Source organism: Pelophylax lessonae, assembly GCF_965119305.1.
Source record: "Pelophylax lessonae genome assembly, chromosome: 7".
NCBI lineage: Eukaryota > Metazoa > Chordata > Amphibia > Anura > Ranidae > Pelophylax > Pelophylax lessonae.
Window position 1 is genome coordinate 199,375,554 of NC_138774.1, and position 22,954 is coordinate 199,398,507.

Below are 22,954 nucleotides of genomic sequence, written 5' to 3' on the forward strand. Positions count from 1 at the left end.
AGGTGTGCCCAGATGTCTTCAAACACAGGAGTATCAGTAGTTATCCACTGCTTTTTTTTTTGTTTTGTTTTGGCTTTGTATACTTAAGGACTACCGCTCTCAATTTATCAGCTCAGTATAAGGGGTAATAAAGTGAATTTGTATTTGCATCACGCAAGTGGAATATTTCTACAGCATGTCATGATTTTCTTGATCCCCTCAGCCCCTTCAAAAATGTTCAGGATTTTCACATTATGCAAAGTGTGCCCACAATGGTCCCTGAAAGCAGAGGTGTGTTCTGTGCCAACCAGTGCAGCCTTTTCCACAAAGTGACTGCACATAAAGTGACACTAGCAGTAAGCAGTTAGGTACAATTTTTTTTTTGGGGGGGGGGGAATATTTTTCGCAAATGGTATGAACAAAAGGTAAAGCAGTGTACACATGCATAAAATGAATCTTCATTTGTGTTTATTACACAATCTGCTTTTATTATTTCAATACATACCACAACAACTCGTGAAGCGGGCACCCAGAACCCCTTCCTTTGTACTTGTCAAATGCATAGGCATAAATCTTAGCCCCATTGCCATCAGCATCCACTTCCATCCGAGCCTGAAACAGAGGGGTTCAAGTTAAGCCACTAATTCAGGTGGTTGGTAACCGTGAGACAGCCAACCGAATCAACAGAAGAAAAGCACCCAACCCGCAGAAAAACAACTGCTGTCGTACTTTCATAGGAAATCATTACCACCACCACCACCTCCCTCCCTGTGCATGCATTACCATAGCATGATCCTTTCTCACCACAGGTGGCTGTCATATGCTATTCAATACACCTGAAGTTTTGAATAGCAGCAGTACTACCCACAACATCGACAGACACGCCATCTGCTGTACTGCCTTACAGTGTGCTTGCATTTATTTTAATGTAGTGACGGGGTTCCTTTAAGATTTTTTTCCCCACAATCAAATATTTAAACTTACTGTAAAATCAATTTCTCTGATGTTCATTGACGGACACAGCTCCTGATCCTCTTAACCATTGGGTTATACTGCCCCCTACAGGAGTAGGACACTAGGCAGAAAAAAAAAAAAAAAAAAAAAAAAAACCTTGACTATGCCTATGGGTGGTATACTCCTCCTCTGTGCTATAGGTACTCAAGTTTTGTTACAAGCAGTGTCAGAAGTATTACAACTCCATAGAGGGGTGGGTGCTGTATCCATCAATGAACATCAGAGAAAATGGATTTTACGGCAAGTCAAAAATCCCATTTTCTTTTTCATTCATTGACACAGATCTTATTCTCCTTGACCATCGGGACGTCCCAAAGCCGTGTTAAACATGAAGGGAGGGAAGAGCAAGAAAAAAAATTCCCAAGGCTAAACCGTACCAAAACAGGTAACAGGAGCTCAACCAAAACAACTGGAGCCCACTTGAAAAAAATACACCCCCAAAGGAGGGAACAAGCCCCATAAACCGCAGCCTGCAAAACCTTGCGGCCAAAAGAAGCATCTGCAGATGGCAACACATCCACTTTATAAAAATTTTGTGAAAGTGTGCACCGATGACCAAGTAGCCGCCTTGCACACCTGCGTTACGGATACCCGATGATGGAAGGCCCAAGAGCGCCGCATAGAGTGCGCCTTCACAGGGAAAGGAGGAACCTGATCCTCCATCTGTCTGATCCATCTAGAAATGGTCGCAGATGAAGCAAATAACGGAATTTTTGTAAAATCTTACCTGTAAAATTCCTTTCTCTGAGTCCTCCGACAGTCGCCGCCTCTTCATATTCGTCACATATGGGGTATTAGACTTTGCTCCGAAGGAGTAGCTAGGCAACAGAATATGTTAACAATAAAGCTTTAACATATCCCACCCTCAAGGGGTGGTCCCCTCAGTCAATACCCTCCTACTTCCTGCAACCATATCTCAGTTTTAGTGGAATAGCAGTAGAGTATACATTCAAACCCCAAAAGAGGGGCGGGGGCGGCGACTGTCGGAGGACTCAGAGAAAGGAATTTTACAGGTAAGATTTTACAAAAATTCCGTTTTCTCTTACGTCCTCCGACAGTCGCCGCCTCTTCATATTCGTCACATATGGGGACGTCCCAAAGCAGTGCAAACATGAGGGGTGGGAAACGCATCCGCGCCGAAAGGCAACGCAGTCTCCACATCAAAGAAAGGAACCTTACCAAAGGAAGGAAACCAGCTGGGCAACAGCAAAAATAAGTGCTCAACAGGAGCAACAACCCAGGAAAAGACAAAAAAACCAGGGGATACATAAAACTATCCCAACAGCCAGGAGTCCCCAACAAGGGACCCTATGGAACAGCCGCACTAAGAACCTTGCGGCCAAAGGAAGCATCCGCCGATGCCTGAACATCTACTTTGTAGAATTTTGTGAAAGTGTGTACGGTCGACCAAGTCGCCGCCTTACACACCTGGGCTACAGAAGCCCCATGACGGCAGGCCCAAGACGTACTCAGTGATCTAGTAGAGTGCGCCTTCACAGGCACAGGGGGAACCTTCCCCTGCAAGGCATAGGCCTGTTCAATGGTCTGCCTGATCCATTTGGCAATGGTAGAGGCGGAAGCCGCCATGCCCTTCCGAGGACCCTCTGGAAGAACAAACAAGGAGTCAGTCTTACGAAAAGACTCAGTCGATTTAAGGTAAACCCTTATCGCCCGAACAACATCCAGAGAGTGCAATCGCACCTCCTTCGGATGTTTAGGCTTTGTGCACAATGAAGGCAAAACAATATCCTCGTTAAGATGGAATTCCGAAACTCGTTTCGGTAGAAAAGAAGGATTAGGTCGCAAGACCACCTTATCCAAATGAACAACCAGGTACGGAGACTTGCAGGACAAAGCCGCCAGTTCCGACACTCTGCGAGCCGAAGTGATCGCCACCAAAAAGGCGACCTTTTTGGACAACATAGACAACGAGATCTCCCTGATCTGTTCAAAAGGAGCACGTTGTAACACAGATAGAACGAGATTCAAGTCCCAAGGGGGCAAGGGATCCCTCCTAGGAGGAACCAGATGCCGCACACCCTGAATAAAAGTGCCAACCAAGGAGTTGGAAGCCACGGGACGTTGAAACAGAACGGCCAGCGCCGACACCTGACCCTTAATCGTAGCCAGCGCCAAACGCTGATCGACACCCGTCTGAAGGAAAGACAGCACACGGGAAACCGAGTACGTGCGGGGTGAAAACCCCCTGGACTCACACCAGGCAAAATAGGCCTTCCAAGTACGGTAATAAACCTTCCCCGAGGAAGACTTCCTCGCGTTGATCAAAGTATGAACGACCTCTGGAGAGAGACCCTTCTCCTTCAGGACCTCGGTCTCAACAGCCAGGCCGTCAAAGCCAGCGACTGTAAAGCAGGATGGTAAATCGGTCCTTGAGACAGTAGATCGTCTCGAAGAGGCAGACGCCAAGGAGCGTCGACCGCCAGATTCACGAGGTCTGCGTACCAGGACCGGCGAGGCCAGTCCGGTGCCACAAGAATCACCGTGCTGCGTTCCGAGTGCAACCTGCGAAGGAACCTGGACAGCAACTGAATCGGTGGAAACGCGTACATCAGCCTGTACTGATGCCACGGGGCCACTAACGCGTCCGACGCGTCTGCCCGAGGGTCGCGCGTCCTTGCCACGAACCTCTTCACCTTGTAGTTGAGGCGAGACGCGAACAGGTCCACATCTGGAAGACCCCACTTCGCGCACAACATCTGGAAGACAGCCGGGTGGAGAGACCATTCCCCCTGATCCAGGGTCTGGCGACTCAGATAGTCCGCCTGCCAGTTCTCCACTCCCGGAATGTGAACCGCCGTTATCGCCGGGACATGAGTCTCGGCCCAAGACAGAATGTCGGCCACTTCTCGAGCCGCTCGGGCACTCCTGGTGCCCCCTTGGTGGTTGATGTAGGCCACCGCCGTGGCATTGTCCGTCTGCACCCGAACCGGGCAGCCCTGCAGCCGGTCCGTCCAGCGATGAAGACAGAGCCTTATCGCACGCAATTCCAGAATGTTGATCGGAAGGGAAGACTCCCCCTCCGACCAGGTCCCCTGGGCGGACAGAACGCCCAGAACACCACCCCAGCCCGACAGGCTGGCATCCGTGGTGATTATCGTCCACGAGATCGGACGAAACGACTTGCCCCCGGACACCAACGGGGACTGGAGCCACCACAGAAGGTTTTCCCTGGTGCGATGACTCAACGAGATCTGAAGATCCAGAGATTGAGGTCGCCCGTCCCACCTGGACAGGATCTCCGCTTGGAGACCCCGCGTGTGAAACTGCGCGAAAGGAATCGCCTCGAAGGCCGAGACCATCAATCCCAGACATCTCATACCCGTCCGCAGAGACGAGTGTGGAACGTCCCTGAGGGACCTGACTTCCTCCTGAAGAGTCCTGAGTTTGTCTTCCGGCAGGAAGACCTTCGCCTGCACCGAGTCCAGTATCATTCCCAGATAGGGGAGACGAACCGACGGACTCAGTGTCGACTTTGGAACATTTATCGTCCAACCGAACTCCTGCAGAGTTTGCATTGTGACAGACAGGTCCTTCTCCAGACCCTGTCTGGTCGCAGACCGAACCAGAATGTCGTCCAGATACCCCAGGACAGAAATGCCCTGGGCTCTCAATAATGCCAGAACCGGTGCAAGCACCTTGGTGAAGACCCGCGGAGCCGAGGCGAGCCCAAAGGGCAACGCCACAAACTGGTAGTGATCCTCCGCAATGGCAAATCGAAGGTACCTCTGATGACCCTCGAATATGGGGATGTGAAGGTACGCATCCTTCAAATCGATGGAGGCCATGAATTCCCCCGGAACCAGGGCAGCCACCACCGAGCGCAGGGATTCCATGCGGAACTTGCGAACCCGCACAGAGCGGTTCAGAGCTTTCAAGTCCAGAATCGGACGAACCTTGCCCTCCTTCCTGGGCACGGTGAACAGATTGGAATAAAACCCCCGAAATCTGTCCCGATGAGGCACCGGAACCACCACTCCCTGAGCCCTCAGGTCCCGCACCGCCAGGTGCAGATCCCGCAGGCGCTCTGGAGACAGTTGAAGATTTGAGGGAAAAAATCTGCTCTCCGGCCGAGAGAGAAACTCGATCTTGTAACCAGATCGAACGATTTCCAGAACCCATCTGTCCCTCACACGGGCCAACCAGGGCTGAAGAAAACCGAGCAAGCGTCCCCCCACCCCAAAACTGGGTGAGGGCGCCCCTTCAGGCCGAACTGTTATGGGCCGCAGGTCCGGATTGACCGGACTTCTGTTTCCCAGACCAGGGCTTCTTCTGAGAGCCTTGGCCCTTGAACGGTTTGCCCTTGTAGTGCGGCCGAAAGGCACGAAAGGACCCCTGAGGGGGCCGAAAATGAGCATGCTTCTTCCCAGAAGCCCCCTTAGCCTTGGGGAAATGGGGCAAGAGAGTGCTCTTACCCCCGGTAATCCCCTTAATCAACACATCCAGGGACTCCCCAAAAAGGCGAGACCCATCATAAGGCAGATTGGCTAAGGTTTTACGTGAAGATTGGTCCACCGACCAACATTTCAACCAAACCAGGCGGCGAGACAACACCGCCACGCTGTGCACACGCGCAGCCAACGGAATCAGGTCCAGGTCCGCATCACACAGATACATGACACCCTGGTGGATCTGATCCACCATATCCAGGGTCGCCGCCGAGGCCGAATCGGCCACTAGGACGCGCCTAAGCATCTGCGTCCAACTTGCGATCGCCTGGGCCGCCATGAGAGAAGCAAACAGAGCCTTAAGCATAGAACCCGTAACAGAATAAGTATGACGGGCAAGAGACTCCAGTCTCCTATCCGTGGCATCACGGAAAACAGGGGATCCCTCTGCAGGGATCGCAGTGGCTTTGTTCAAAACCGCAATAGCATGATCCACTGGCGGAGGCACACACCACCGTTCATCAGTGGCAGGCGAGAAAGGATAACGCAGCTTAAATTTACTTGGTACCGCAAAAGGCTTGCGCAAATCGCGCCATTGGTCCTTAACAGCGCGTTGAAAATCAGCATTGCAGGGAAAAACCTGCGGCGTCCTGCGTTTTCTCTGCGTCCCATAAGCCGCCAAGGCAGCTGGGGGACACACCTCGTCCTGCAAACGTAGCGTCTGCTTAATGGAAGCAATCAACTCATCCATGATTGCAAGCTCTTCAGGCGAGCCAGGGGGAGAATTATCAACCCCCTCAACTTCAGCCTCTACCTCAGACCCCACTAGATCAAGAGAGGAGCGGGACCCCGATAGGGGAGTCCCCGCCAGAACAGCCCCATCACCTTCACCCTCAGAATCAGAGGACAGAGCAACTCTGGGCCGTTTAGTAGATTGAGCAGCCACCAGCATTTGCACCTGTGCAGCAAGGCCAGCCACAATAGTGGCTAAGTCCCCCCCTGGGGGGGAAACAGCGGTCCCCTGGCTTTCCACCAATACTGTGGGAAACTTGCCCTCCTGAGAATCCATTGCCCCTGTATGCCAGACAACCAAGGGTTAACTGCCCCCTTACAGCAAGCGCGGCAAGCGCAGCCCACCGCACCACACTCAGGCACAATGAGACCCCCACAGGGAATATACAGACTGAATACAGGCAATGGAACACAGGAATAGAAGGATAAAACCTGAGGAGACTCCGCTGCTGCTGCTGCCTCGATCGGTGCTTCCAGGAGAGAGGAAGTGATGCTGCCAGGGCGCTCTATGTAAGCCTATGGAGGCTACAAGAAAATGGCCGCCGTGCATGTAAACCATGCGGCCGGAGCGGGCGCCGGTAAAATGGCGTCGTTTGGCGCCGAAATCGCCGCTCCACAGTGCATAAAATCACACACAATATTATCCCATTATATGGATACATGTTAGATCGCCGCAGCGATCGCTGTATATGCCCCAACATGCCATTAAAAACATGCCCCACAGCACACAGCTCCTCACACTGCCCAGCCTGACATACTCAGTGTCATACAGCTCCCCCCCCCCCCTTGCAGCCCACAGCATGCAGCCGAGAGATAGGGAGACAAGCAGTGTGATTAAAGGCAGGTTACACAGTCCCAGACTGAGACCCCCCCCCAGACAGACAGGTCCCCACATAGATACACTTACCTCACATGGCGTGGGGAACCCGCACAGGCGAACAAGCCGCTGCACATGAGGCAGGGAGAGTCGCAATTCAAGACACACACAATGGCGGTTCAGAAACCGCACAGCGTCCGGTGAGGTAGCCACCTCACCAATCATCCCTGCACCGAACAGGGATGGGTCGTTCACTGTGCCAGGAGCGTTACCTGGCTGAACGCTCGATGGCAGACTGGGAAGCCACTGACCCACGACCTGCGACCAGGGGGATCAGCCCGAGACCCAGTCCGCATGATCCTCTTCGTCCGAAGAACTAACTAATGCTGACAAAAATAACAGCTAAGTAAAGGTAGAGAGAAAACTCAAACAAAATATCAAAAAGAAGAAAGAGTCTGGGACAAAAAGTCCCAGCACAGAGAGAGCCAGCCACTCCTGACAAGCTAGACATTAAAACTGAGATATGGTTGCAGGAAGTAGGAGGGTATTGACTGAGGGGACCACCCCTTGAGGGTGGGATATGTTAAAGCTTTATTGTTAACATATTCTGTTGCCTAGCTACTCCTTCGGAGCAAAGTCTAATACCCCATATGTGACGAATATGAAGAGGCGGCGACTGTCGGAGGACGTAAGAGAAAGTCCTTTTCGAGGCCCATCCGTAACCACAAACAGGGAGTCTGACTTACTAAAAAAACTCCGTAGCTGCCGCCAGGTACACCCGAATAGCCAGAACCGCATACGGGGAATGCAACACAATTTCCTTAGGATGTTTTGGCCTGGGACACAGGGAAGGCAACACAATGTCCTCATTCAGATGGAAAGCAGGGACAACCTTTGGAAGGAATGACGGACAGGGGCGCAGAACCACCTTATCTTTGTGGGCCTCCAAATAAGGGGAACGACAAGACAACACTGCCAATTCAGACACCCTGCATGCAGAAGTGGTAGCCACCAAGAAGGCAACCTTCTGGGATAGCGCAAGCAGGGGAATATCCCAAATATTTTCAAAGGAAGGCTTCTGTACAGCTGAAAGCACCAAGTTGAGATCCCAATGCGGTAGTGGGGATCGCACTGATGGAGTCAAACGTTGAACCCATCTGAATAAAAAGTACGCACCAGGGAGTACATTGCTAAGGGTCATTGAAAGAAGACCGCTAAGGCCAACACCTGGCCTTTAATGGTATTCAAGGCCAACTTCTGCTCAACCCCTCCTTGAAGGAAGGTCAAGACCCGAGCCACCGAAAAAGAGCAAGGGTGAACACCAGGCGACTCACACCATGAAATGTATGCTTTCCAAGAAAAAGTAGACTTCCTAGCCTTCAGTAGTGTGGGAAATCTCCGGCCCAGACAAACCTCTATCCTTCAGCACCTGGCTTTCAACTGCTAATCCGTCAAAGTCAGTGACTATAAAGCAGGATGGAAGATTGGCCCTTGGTACAGCAGATCCTCCCTGAGAGGTAGTCTCCAAGGGCGTTGGCGACCAGCCGTACACAATTGGTGTACCATAACCAGCAAGGCCGATCCGGGGCCACTAGAATGACCAGAATTTCTTCTGCTTTGATCCTGCGCAAAGGAGGGAAAGCGTAAAATCAAACGATACTGGCCCCAGGGGGCCACCAGCACATCTGCTAGCGGATCTTATGACCGTGCCACAAACCTGTTCACCTTCCTGTTGAGTCAAGATGCCAAACAGACCCACCTCCGGATGAAGGGACCACTCCCCTTGGTCCAACACCTACTGACTGAGATAATCCGCCTGCCAATTTTCTACCCCCAGAATGTGTACAGCGGAGAGGGCCGGAACAAAACATTCTGCCCACCGAAGAATGCCGGCTACCTCCAGAGCTGCCAATACAATTATTGTTCCACCCTGGTGATTTGACATAAGCCACGGCCGTGACATTGTCTGATTGGATTTGCACTGGACACCCCTGAAGGCGATCTGTCCAGTGATTCAGGTACAGCCTGATCGCTCGGAGTTCCAGGACATTGATCGAGACCGGAGTGCCGACCCAGGACACCAACTGAACAGGCTGGTATTCTTGGAGACCACTGTCCAACACGAGGAGAAAAGATTTGCCCTGGCGAAGAGCTGGAGAGTGAAGCCACCAGATCAGAGACCCTTTTGTTTTTTTGGCTCGGCCGGATCGGATTGTCCAGAGACTTCAGACACTTGTCCCATTTGGCCAAGATCTCCCTTTGCAGGGACCTCGTATGGAACTGTGCAAACAGGACTGCCTCAAAAAAGGTAGAAACCATCAGGCCCAGCACCCTCATGCAAGTCCGGAGGGACGACCACCTGCTGGACAGCAAGAGAATCGCAGCATGCAACTTCTAGAGTTTGTCCAGAGGAAGGAACACGCCGGCCAGAGTGGGATCCAATAGTCCAGTTTTGTGGAAGAAACCAGAGCAGACTTCTGAAAACACAGAAGCCAGCCGAACTCCCTCAGAGTCTGGATAGTGATGTCCACGTTGTCCCATCAGAGCAGTAAGAGACTCTGCTCGCAAGAGAAGGTCACCCAGGTAGCCCAGCACTGCGACCCCTCGCTGACGTAACACCAGCACCGGGGGCAACACCTTTGCAAAGACCTGAGTAGCAGAGGCGAGACCAAAAAGTAACAGGTTTTGCACCGCCCTGAAGAGGGCTTGCAAATCGGTCCAGGGAAAGAGGCTAATTGGAAGGAAAGAACCTCTCTGGAGAATAAGAATGAAACTCAATCTTGTAGCCGGACCGTATCAGTTCGTGGACCCACTTGTCTTGCACTAAGGAATTCCACAGGTCCGGAAACCAGCAAAGACATCCCCCTCCCACCCCAGGTACGGGTGAGGGCGCACCTTCATGCAGAAGGAACATTGTCTGCGGGTCTGGAGAAACCCACTTTGGACTTGCCAGACCAAGTTCGCTTGGATCCTGCTGAAGAAGCCTAGAAAGGCTTTGAACCCTTGTCAGCCGACCCTGAGGGACCAAAAAAACCTTCCTGCGAGCCGAGAAGGATGGGCCACGTCTGATGAGGATCCTTACCCTTACTAGCCTGCGGAAGAAAGGTGCTCTTCCCCCCTGTGAGACTCTTAATGTCGTCATCCAGTGTAGCTCCAAACAGGTGATCACCTTGAAAAGGAAGATCAGTTAAGGCTTTTTAGAGATCTGGTCCGCAGACTAACATTTGAGCCCACTCGTCAGTTTTAGATACCAGGGCAATTGTAAAGACCGGTCTGAGTGCCGAGCCAGCCACAGTGAACATACTGCGGGCCACAGCCTCCACCTTTCTGTCAGCTGGACAGTCGACTTCTTAAGGAGGGACTCTTCAAATGGGTACCTCATTGCGAATCGCTTAGGGACCACAAAGGGACGTTTTGGACATTCCCACTCTTTTGCGACAAATCTTTTAAAATAGGAAGGAAAACACTTTTGCCGCTCTAGACGGCTTGTGAGTGCCAAAGGGAACCGGTGCCTCCGCCGCAGCTTAAGCAGCATCCTCCATTTAAAGTCTCACTCTCGCTTTTTACTATCCCACCTCCTGGGACACACAGGACTCCAGTCAGTGCATCAATAGACGGTTGGGACCCAGAGGGCCACGCAGGCTCTGAGAGGGGGTCAGGTGGGGAAATGTGCTCCAAGGACTCCATGAGGAATAAGGGCACTTCACAAAAGTGTAAAAAAACACTGCTAAGGGACACCCCACCGCGCTGGCAACACCACCTGGTCACCAGCCGCAGAGCACCCTCCCGATTCCTGCAGTAGAGGGAGAGGCTCCCACCAGACTTATCACCCCACCAGGCAGTCACTGGCAGCACCAGGATCAAAGCACTCCACGTGCTGCGTCCAGGGAGGGGGAACTCGGGAATTCAACCTTCCCAGAGAGGGGCCCGCGTCCACCCCAAAACCCTCCAGGGGGAGAGGGGTGATAACTACTCACCATACCAGGAACCAGGCTGGCACCGCTCCAGACAGAACCTCTTCGCCATTGAAAAGGGAGGGCTGTTGGAAAGGAGGAACGCTGCGACGCAGGCTGAGACCGGGTTGTATGCGACCTCGCAGGCCAGCCCCCATCTGGTGGGGCTATGTCACGGCCGACCTGGCGCGGAGTTGAGGTCTGCGCGTGCTCGCTGGCTAGACTGGGGTAGGACTGTAGTATAACCCAATGGTCAGGAAGATCAGGAGCTGTGTCCGTCAATAAACGAAAGAGGAAAAAAATGGTCTTCCATTTGCCCTAGTCACACCAAATTACTGCCTTCAGGTAACTTGCAGTGCACTGCTCAAACATGCAAAAAGGCTGCATTCTTATGCAACACACTGCAGCCCACAGGAAATCACTGTCCATCACTTCACCACAGCTGCGTTGCAGTGCATAAATAAATGAAATGTAAATTTTGACATTTCAATAAAGTTGGGGGGGGAAGTAAACAGTACTTTGAGTTGAATGCAAAGCGCCGTCTTTCACCACCACTTAGGATGAGAGCCCTTGTGCCAAGTTGGATCATTTAAGCATGCAGATTAGCGTGAAGTCCAGTGACCAGCAAGTCCAATCTTACAGATTCCCCACACTGTCGCTTTCAAATTTTTTCACTCAGAGATCTGGAGCCTATTAGGACAACAGATCATATGAAGATCGGCATGATCTGATCTTTTCTTAAACCACAAAGGGCATGTTCACAACCGTGAAACCAAATGAAATGCATCATTACTTAAGGTTTCCTATACCATAGAGAGGATTGGAATTGTTCCAGTCTCTGATCAGCTCTATGGTCAGCCAGCAGAAATGCTGGTGCGAGGAGAGACCTGCAGAAGGCGACAGCATCCCTTTCCACAGCTTTTAAGAGAAAACCTAGCAGATTAGCCACTAGGATTGCTTTTACAAGAAAGCTGACCTCCGGCTAGTGGTTGAAAGGTCTATTGGGGACTCCAGCAACAAGATTCCAATGCTATAGCTGCCAACTCTGTACCTCCTGTCCATTTTGGAGAATTGCTCCACCTACTACAGTTTGTGTTTCTATTTCACATTCTACATCGTATTCAAGAAAATATTTCAGTAATGACAGTGGGAGCTCCTCAAAGCAGCTTCAGTAGGTGAGAAGAGCTGGGGAAAGGTGCAGCGTTCTCACCAGATTCCTCAAGGGATATTAGGTTGAACAACATGTCATCTACCAAACACTGGAACATTTGTTATGGGTGGACTGATTTAAAGGTCTTGAAAACACTTACTTCAAATGAATAGTTATCCACAAGAGGGATGTCTTGCTCATCAATTAGTGTATACTTGATCTAAAAAAGAAAAAAAAAAAAAAAAAAAAAAAAAGCTGTCATTAAATTGAGCATTTAAATGTATTAATTCAAATAACGCTTTTAATAAGTACATGTGCATCTCAAAAAATTTGAATATCAAAAAGTTAAATTTCAGTAATATAATTCAAAAAGTGAAACTCGTACATTATATAGATTCATTACACAGAGGAGTGATATATTCCAAGCATTTACTTATTTTAATTTCAATGATTATGGCTTACAGCTAGTGAAAACCCAAAATTCAGTGTCTCAGAAAATTGTAGACTCATGGTGTCACTCTCTAATCAGCTAATTAACTCAAAACACCTTTCAAAGTTTTCCTGAGCCTTTAAATGGTCTTGGTTTGGTTCAGTAGGTTACACAATCATGGGGAAGACTGCCGACTTAACAGTTGTCCAGAAGAGTCATTAACACCCTCCAGCCTCCACAAGGACGGTAGGTCACAAAAGATCATTGCTAAATAAGGTGGCTGTTCAGAGTGCTGTATCCAAGCATATTAATGAAAATTTGAGTAGAAGGAAAAAGTGTGGTATAAATCGGTGCACAAGCAACAGGGATAACGGGAGCCTTGAGATGATTGTAAAGAAAAGACCATTAAAGAATTTGGGGGACATTCACAAGGAGTGGACTAGGGCTGGAGTCAGTGCTTCAAAGAGCCACCACACACAGATGTATCCAGGACATGGGCTAAAAAAAATGTTGCAGTCTGTGTGTCAAGCCACTCCTAAACCAGAGACAATGTCAGAAGTGTCTTTCCTGGGCTAAGGACAAAAAGGACTGGACTGTTGCTCAGTGGTCCAAAGTCCTTTTTAAATGAAAGTACATTTTGCATTTAATTTAGAATCAAGGTCTAAGAGTCTGGAGGAAGAGTAGACCGGCACAGAATCCAAGTCGCATGAGGTCCAGTGTGAAGTTTCCACAGTCAGTGATGATTTGGAGAGCCATGTCACCTACTGGTGTTGGTCCACTGCGTTTTATCGAGTCCAAAGTCAGTGCAGCCCCCTACCAGGAAATTCTGGAGCACTTCATGCTTCCCTCTGCTGAGCAGCCTAATGGAGATGCTGATTTCATTTTCCAGCAGGAGTTGGCACCTGCCCACACTGCCAAATGTACCAATACCTTGGCCAGCAAACTCGCCTGGCCCTGACCACATAGAAAATCTGTGGGGTATTGTCAAGAGGAAGGCGAGTCACCAGACCTAACAATGCAGAGGAGCTGAAGGCCGCTATCAAAGAAACCTGGGCTTCCATAACACCTCAGCATTGCCCTAGGCTGATCGCCTCCATGCCACGCCGCATTGATGCAGTAATTCATGCAAAAGGAGCCCTGACCAAGTATTGAGTGCATACTATACTGTACATGGCATACTTTTCGGTAAGCCAACATTTCTGTATTACATTTTTTTATTGGTCTTCTGTAATATTCTAATTTTCTGAGAAACTGAATTTTAGATTTTCACTAGCTGCAAGCAATAATCATAAAAGAAAGAAATGCTTGAAATGTATCACTCTGTGTAACGCATCTTTATAAAATATATGAGTTTCACTTTTTGAATTGAATTACTGAAAGAAACTAACTTTTAGATGATATTCTAATTTTTAGAGATGCAAAAAAAAAAAAAAAAAAAAAAAAAATGCATTTACTGCAGTCTCAGGAGAAAACTGACAGTGTATCTGAACATCCACTACATGCCTTTGGTAAATCTGTCATCCAACTAAGCAGGAATATAACAATGGGAACTGAAGCCTCAAATCAATTAAGGGGAAAGGTGATAGTGGAGGTGGTTGTCACTAGACAAACATCAAAGAAATTGTAAAAGGCTTACCCACTTTTAGATAAACACAAACCACACAGCAAATACCAAAGTATTCAAGTTTAAACATTAATCAACTATATGGACTTGGAACTCACAAGGTCCCTGAAAATCTAAATGTTTAAGTATTAAAAGCTTGAGAGTACAGAGGCTGGGATCACTACAGATTGGGTGGAGACACACCCAGCCTCACAAGCATTTTATAGATCTTGCACAATCCCAATCACGTTTGGCCAAACAAGACTCAACACAGATCTCATTGCCTTGTTTTGCTCTATAGTATAAATGCAAATTTGCCATGCTATTAAAGCGGTAGTAAACTCTGACAAGACAAAAAAAAAAACCCTGCAAAACAAAAGGCATAATGAGCTAGTATGCATCGCATACTAGCTCATTATGAATTACTTACCTTAGAACGAAGCCCCGACACGGACCCCCGGACACCGCTGTGGGAGCGGACATGATCCCACGGCGTCTCTTCTGGGGTCCGCGGCTCCGGCGCTGTGAGTGGCCAGAGCCGCGATGACGTCACTCCCGCGCATGCGCTCGGGAGTAAATTCCCAGCAAGGAACTCTGAAGGACCCCCCAGACCTGGCAGTGGTAATATCTCCTAAACCGTGCAGGTTTAGGAGATATTAATTGTACCTACTGGTAAGCCTTATTATAGGCTTACCTGTAGTTAAAAGTTAAAAAAAGTGGTATACTACCGCTTTAAAATGATATAAATGAAACAAAACTATAAATATGATGCAATATTTGTCATGGTATTTATAATTTGTTTAAAATGTATTTATGTCACCATATAAGATTGTTTTCTTTCATTTGGTAGCGCAGCAAAGTATTTACACGCTATGGTTTGCACGATGTACCCGACTGTTTTTTGTCAGCCGCTTTGTCTTGCAACCTGCCAGTGCGATTTCTAGTATGTTTTTTGCATTTCTTTGCTATATGCAATGCTCTTTACTTTTATGAAAGTTTACCTCTACCCAAACTGGTTATTTTGTTTTGGATAGAATTTGGAAAGATTAGACTCCGTTAGGGGTTACTGCTATTTGGGGCCCCATTGGAGATTTCTTCTCAATTTCTGTTCTGGGGACAACATTTTATCAGACAGGATTGTGAAGATAAATCTGCAAAAGGGAAACCGACAAAAATAAAAAGCCAATAGAGGTTCTAGCATTCCCCTACTAAACAAATTAGATTTACCCTGAACCAACTATGCAAAATTCTTGAAAGGCACAAGCTGGCCATACAAAGGAGGCCGACGATTGACGCCAGACAGCCACAGATACCGATCAGCATAACAAGTTAGCTTCCTACTGCACCTTCTAGAGATTAGGAGGGAGCCATACATTCCACACGTGTTGTGCTCTTCTTGTGTTCTCAGCCATGACTGAACATGGAAAATGACATGCCTGCTGAGGAAGTGCTATAATCTTCTGTATGTGGGCAGCTATAGCACCAATCTGCAAAAACTCAAGGTATTCCACATGTCTTTTCTGTAGTACAGTTTTGAAGAACAAAAAAACTGCCCCTTGCTGGCTTCTACCTCAACTCTCTAAAGTGAAACAGCTGAAACTTGGGCAATCATAACTTGCTACAGAAATAAGAGCAACTACCAACTGTATCTGAACTAAGGCTGGAGGACTTGCTTCTCCTAGTTCCACCTGTGTATGATAAAGGTGGCGAAGCTCCACCTGTGTAAGATCGAGGTGTCAAGTCTGAACTTGCAATCCTTAGAAAACGCACCTCCATTCCAGTGATGCAGTCATCGGCTCCCTATCCAGTCACTGACCTCTACTCAAAGCTTCCAAATTAAAAACTTAAAAGTGGAACTCCTGCTTTAAGGCCTCCTAACCCCCTGACATGCCTCATTTGGCATGTTTTTTTTTTTTTTTTTTTTTTTTTTTTAATTACTTTTGACAGGTACCCGGTCCCACTTCTGCTCGGGCCACCTAGACAGGGGAGATTTTAGTTCACAGATGTTAGACCAATAGGTATTTTACTGCATATGCAGGTCATGTTCTGAGCCTGAATAAAAAAGAAAACGAATGGAACTACCAAATCCAAGAACTGGTAAGATGCAACATAAAATTTACGCAACTACTTCAGCATTATGGCAATTTCTTTTCATTTTTAAGCACAAGTAAAAATCTGCATTTGTGACTAAAAAGTTAGTTAAAAACCCCATCATATATTTTCTAAAATCAGAGGACACGTAGAATAAAAAGATAGTTGTGTGCACAGCAGTTTACTATTTTCATTATTTCATAAATAAATATATATGTCCTAATATACATGGATGTTACATAGGATAACATTGAGCTGTTTCTACAGGCAAAACACAAAACTCCATTAGAAGCAGCAATTTTTAAACCAATGTGCATGGAGCCTTAGGGGGCCTCACACACGGGGTCGGCTTTGTTGGAGCTGTCTGCTGAAACTCGCTGAGGAGGCAGATGGCTGGTCCGTGTTTACTCTTCTTCTGCAGAGAGGACACAGCCTGCTCTCCTCTATAGGTGGTCAGATGTAAAACGGACTGCCATCTGATCGAAGGATGGGCAACGGATGATCATCGGTCTGTTTTTAGCAGATAGGATCGGATGTCAACGAACACATGCCTTTGACACCTGCCACTGGAGGACCCGATCAGGTCTGTCTGTAAGGGCACTTGCAATGCCTCTAAATTTAGAGGGGAAAAAAAGCAAATCATACAACACTACACAATCAATTTGTACCCAAAGTCAGGGCGGCTCTTGTATTTTAATTTGTTGGTAGATCTAAAGGCGACTGTACAATCAGATTGTAATGTGTGTGGTGAGAGCCTTATGCCTCGTACACACGCAACGATTATCGGCCGACCGATCGTCCGACTTTTGTCCAAGTGGTGTTTTGTTGGTCGGAATGTGCCTAGACTGCACACGAATTTTCTCGGCCAACAAAAATCAACTTCAGAAGTGATATCATGGGCTGGTTTACTTTCTGTGTGTTTTATCTTCTCTGAGCATGCCCAGTCTTGCTCATCAGATTTTTGTCTGCCGAAATCTGTACTGACTGACGGAAAATCAGCCGTTGTGTTGACGGCCAACAAAAATTTTATAGCCTGCACACCAAATTTTTTTCGGCCGAAAAATCAGAGTCGGTTGTCGGAAGCATCATACTAACAAGCTGACAATCGGCCGATCGGACGTTGGCCAAAAATTCACGGCCAATAATCGATGCGTGTGTACGGGGCTTTAGTATCCAAAACACTTTGCACTGTGCAAGAGACACCAGGTTCACAATTTTCCAATGATAGTCAGCGCAGACTTTAAAAGAATGACTAGGGGAGGGGGGGGGGGTTAAAGACCATTCTTATTTCTGATATATTTTATCTGACTGTGTGACAGTGACTAGAGTGACAAAGGAAAGAGCAAACATTTGCTAACTGACAGAGCATTCTAGGCCACACCTCCGTACCATACAACAGTGCATCCTCCAATGGAGGAAAGTATAAAGTGACCCCCCCTTCTTGCGTGCCACACATAGTAACTTCACACAGCACATGGGGCAGAGCTCCATCTGGTGGGGACTTAACCTTCCTAGCGGTATTCCCGAGTGTGGCTCGGGGTTAAATTTCAGTGCCAAAAGCGGTAACCCCAAGCCATACTCGGGGTAGCGTTTGGAAGATCGCTGGATCCTGGTAGAGGGGTTACTTACCTTGTCACTGGGATCCAGCGATGTATCCCGGCGGTGTGCGGCGGCGGAGCTTCCTCCCGATGCTCTGTGTGCCCCGGCTTCCGTCTCCTGCGATGTGACGTTCACAGGGGGTGGAACCGGCGGCAAATTCAAAAGTAAAAAACACCAAACACACTGATACATTGCAAAATGAAATAAATTCACATTAGTTTGCCCCCCAGTGCCCTTTCCTGCAGTTTTACACACACATACATATATACATACATATATACACACATACATTAACTTTTTTTATAGTTATTTATTATATTATAATTTATGATTTTGTGTTTCAAACTTTATCACGGTTGATCGATTCAGTGTATAAGATGCAGCGCCGGGATGCTTCCGCATTCCAACAACGGCAAACTGCAAACCGGAAGGGACGTTAACGCAGAGTTCCGCCCAAAGGGGGAATCGATCAGCCTGAACCGCGAGTCACTACTATCTGTTATAAAATGTTCACAGTATATACTACACCATGGGGATGTCTCTGTGTTTGAGCACCTAGATGGGACCCGCTTATCCGTGAGAATTATCTGGAACCTGGCTCAGCAGTCACAGATCGGACCCCATTTACCCCTTTGGAATCCTATCCACTTTGATTACATTGCATTGTGATTCTAAAGTGGAGAAAAAGGGTGAGTGCGACATCTAGTGGACACTATAGGTACAGGCACCTGTGTTCCACTATACTCACCTTTATTTTATCTCACCCATCACGGACTTTTATCCAAGCACAGTTGTTTATATAGGGGATCTCGCCCCCTTTTTACTTCACCATATATTTCTCTGTCACTGTTTTTTTTTATTTATTTTACCACTCAGGTTATATAGATCCTGGTGCACAATTTTAAAAATATATATTTCTTGCACCCCACAACAAATTATTTATCCGCACTTTGCGTTATTAGTTTGTATATTTTTTATAGCACCTTAAAGTGGAGTTCCACCCTTAAAAGTAATTTTTCCCCTGCTGCTTGCTCTCTGTCACCTGAAAAATAAATGGATAATCACGTTTTTTTTTTCCTTTACTTACCTTGTTTTAGAAGAAAATATACTCAGTATCCTCTTCCTCTCTCTTCGGCCGCGGCCCGTCACTTCCTGCTCGCATTGATTCCTGGGAGATGAGCGTCATCGTTCCCAGGAATCAATGCGCCTGCACCGGCCCCGCTTGTCACTTGCGGTACAGGCGCGTCATTCACTGCTAAACAGCTTCTGGGCATGCCCAGAAGCTGTGCAGAATGACGTGCCTGCACCGGACATGACAAGCGGAGCCGGTGCAGGGCATTCTGGGACGAAGAGGACGCTCTGGCTTCAGCTGCCCACACCCGAGATGGCAGCGCTGGACAAGACATTTTCAAGGTAAGTATTTCTTCTAAAAGGTAAGTGCGACCCGGGACAGATCAGAGGCTAGCCCTGTGGAATGTACTAGCCCTGACTGTCCCGGGAGTATTTTTTTTTTTTTTTTTTAAATAAAACACTTTCCGAGGGTGGAACTCCGCTTTAAGCACTTCACAGGGCTTACACATTTAGCCCAGATACTGTCTCTGCCATTTTGCACTTTCACCTTATCCTGCACTTATTTTATATATTGATTTGCGATTTGGAAATACAATCACTCCACAGTATCTTGGAACATTATATATACCAGGTAGCGCCGATTCCAACCGTTTTATTTTTTCCTACACATCTCTGGCTCCTAATCTTTAGGGGTTGGTTGGTGGCAGCTTCCATACCTGTAAAATTTTACAACTCCATAGCGCTGGTTACCCCCCACTCATTTTTTATTATCCTCTAGCAGCATTGCCTGCTAATACACATGTGTAAAATGCATCAAATTCCTCCAATCTCTATAACCATGTACACTATAGGCATGAGGCGGTCATAAGCCAACAAGCACAACTAGCAGCAGATTGATCTCTAGGGGTTGGTGACTGATATCACATCTGACACAAAAAAAAAAAACCAAAAAAAAAAAAAAACTATTTTCAGGGGGCTATCGGGGTAAACTCTGGCAATCGTGTACTACACATCTCCATGTACTTTACACAAGACAGTCATCTGGTGGCTGTGTATAGAAAGGGAGTTCAACTACTCCAGATCTGGGCTCTGCAAGAGATAACCATGCCCACTGACTGCAGCAAGTCAGGAGATGGTAAAATGCCCTCGCATGACAGTGCAACTCCAGTAGCAGTGCTCAGTAACTTTACAGGGGGATGCCATGCCTTTTCCTTGCACAGGAGTGCTCCCCCTGGCTGCAATGTACAGTAATGCTACAATACCCTTCACAGGAAAGTGACAGTGCGCATACCCTGCACAGGTGACAGCATCCTCTGGGGGGCAGCACACAGTAGCATTAGAGACCATGCCTTTAGCCTGCAATGTACAGTGATAATACTCTGCAGAGGTGGCAGAGCTCCCTCTAATGGCAGCACACTATTAGATGATCACATGCCTATACCCAGCACAGGAGAGCTCCTTCTGATGGCAGTGTGCAGTGATGTTGATACCCTGCACAGGAAAAGTGAGTTCCCAACCCCGGTGGCAGTGTACAGTGACTCTGTATAGGGAATGAGTGCACTCTGGTAGCAGTGTATGGATATAATAATCTGCATAGCTGAAAGAGCTACTTCTGGTAGCAGCACAAAGGAGATGGTCACATGCCTATATACCCTGCACAGGAGAGCTCCATTTGGTGACAGTGTACTGTGATGTTATGATATCCAGCAGAGGTGACAGAGCTCCCTCCCTCTAGTGGCAGCACACATTATTACATGATCAATCACATGTCTATACCCTTGACAGGAGAGCTCCCGGAGATGGCAGAGTACAATGGGGGTATGATACAACACACACACGTTAGCTCCCCCTGGTGGCAATGTACAGTGAGAATACTCTGTTGCCAGCGGGAACTCCCTTCCCTGTACAATGTATGGTGATGATTATCGGCACAAGTTGCAGAGCTCCCTCTAGTGGCAGCACACAGTAATATTAGTCACATGCCTGTATCCTGCAGAGGAGAGCTCCATTTGGTGGCAGTGTACACAGTAATGTTATGATACCCGCAAAAGGTACAGTCCTCCCTCTTGTAACAGCACACAATAGTATTAGATGGTCACATACCTATACTATGTACAGGGGTATGAGCTCCCCCCCAGTGCCATAGCACAGGTAATAAATGGTCACATGCCTATACCCTGCACAGGAAAGCTTCCGCTAGTGGTGGTGTACAGTCATGAAAATACCTGCACAGGAAAGTCAGCTCCCCCTGGTGGCAGCGTACAGTAATGTTCAGGTACCCCGCACAGGTGACAAAGCACGCCCTGGTGGCAGTCTACGGTAATGGTCAGGTACCCCACACAGGTGCCAGAGCTCCCCCTTGTGGCAGTGTACGGTAACGGTCAGGTACCCGGCACAGGTGACAGCGCTCCCCCTTGTGGCAGTGTACGGTAAAACATTCAGGTACCCGGCACAGGTGCCAGAGCGCCCCCTGGTGGCAGTGGTGTACGGTAACGGTCAGGTACCCGGGACAGGAGCAGAGCGCCCCCTGGTGGCAGTGGTGTACGGTAACATTCAGGTACCCGGGACAGGAGCCAGAGCGCCCTCTGGTGGCAGTGGTGTACGGTAACGTTCAGGTACCTGGGACAGGTGACAGCTCTCCCTGGTGGCAGTGTACAGTAACGTTCAGATACCCCGCACAGGTGACCGAGCTCCCCCTTGTGGCAGTGTACGGTAACGTTCAGATACCCGGCACAGGTGACCGAGCTCCCCCTTGTGGCAGTGTACGGTAACGTTCAGATACCTGGCACAGGTGATAGAGCTCCCCCTTGTTGCAGTGTACGGTGACGTTCAAGTACCCAGGACAGGTGATAGAGCGCCCCCTGATGGCAGTGTACAGTAACGTTAAGGTACCCCGCAAAGGTGACAGATCTCACCCTTGTGGCAGTGTACAGTAACGTTCAGATACCCGGCACAGGTGACAGATCTCCCCTTTGTGGAAGTGTACGATAGCAGTCAGATACCCGGCACAGGTGCCAGAGCTCCCCCTTGTGGCAGTGTACGGTGACGTTCAGGTACCCAGGACAGGTGCCAGAGCGCCCCCTGGTGGCAGTGGTGTACGGTAATGTTCAGGTACCCGGCACAGGTGCCAGAGCACCCCCTAGTGGCAGCGGTGTACAGTAACGTTCAGGTACCTGGGACAGGTGACAGCTCTCCCTGGTGGCAGTGTACAGTAACGTTAAGGTACCCCACACAGGGGACAGAGCGCCCCCTGGTGGCAGTGTACAGTAACGGTCAGGTACCCGGCACAGATAACAGCTCCCCCCTAGTGGCCATGTACAGTAATGTTCGGGTACCCCTCACAGGTGACAGCGCTCCCCCCAGTGGCAGCGTATAGTAATGTTCAGGTAACCCGCACAGGTGACAGAGCTCCCCCCTGGTGGCAGTGCACAGTAATGTTCAGGTACCCCTCACAGGTGACAGCGCTCCCCCTAGTGGCAGTGTACAGTAATGTTCAGGTACCCCACACAGGTGACAGAGCTCCCCCTAGTGGTGAAGTGCAGTAATCAGGGATTAGACCCCAGCACGTGGCCCCAGTCGCCCTCATATTACCTCACGCTGTCCACAAGGAGGAGCAGTGCAGGTCCCTCCCACAGAAGGGTGAGCCCATGCCGGACACAAGCAGTCTCCCACACATGTATTGTCAGCTCCAGAGCTCACCTTGCCAGCCACCCGGCCGAGGCGCACGATACCCAGCTTGAAGTCGGTCATGGCCGGTAAAGGAGCGGGGCGCTCGTGTTTCTCTCCTCAGAGGTCGGTCCGCTCAGGACGCGGGTGCCCTGCCGCCGGAGCTCGCGCCGCTGCACGCGGGAGAAGCTGGGGGTGCCACGCGCCGCCTTTCCCCCACACGCCGAGCGCGACAGGCTACACCTAGAGCAGGCGGAGCCCCGGCCCCAAGCCGCTCATGCAGCCAATCAGTTACGCCGTCAGGATGGAGACCTCAGCGCGCAGCCGGCACACGTCAGCCAATCAGGGGGAATAATGGGCGTGGCCGGTCGGTTTCTCTGACG

At 49.0% G+C, this 22,954-nt stretch overlaps 1 protein-coding gene across 1 annotated transcript in view; it reads right to left on the reverse strand.

The window, feature by feature from the left end:
* ZMYND19 (zinc finger MYND-type containing 19) overlaps nt 1-22,675 on the reverse strand; it is a 35,256-nt gene extending 12,581 nt beyond the window's left edge. Inside the window, exons 1-3 of the mRNA XM_082262932.1 lie at nt 22,605-22,675; nt 12,272-12,331; nt 485-591 (exon numbers count right to left, since the gene is read on the reverse strand). Coding sequence (XP_082119058.1) covers nt 485-591; nt 12,272-12,331; nt 22,605-22,655 — 218 coding nt within the window. The 5' untranslated portion in view covers nt 22,656-22,675. The remainder of the gene's footprint in view (nt 1-484; nt 592-12,271; nt 12,332-22,604) is intronic.
* Between the last annotated feature and the right edge of the window lie 279 nt (nt 22,676-22,954).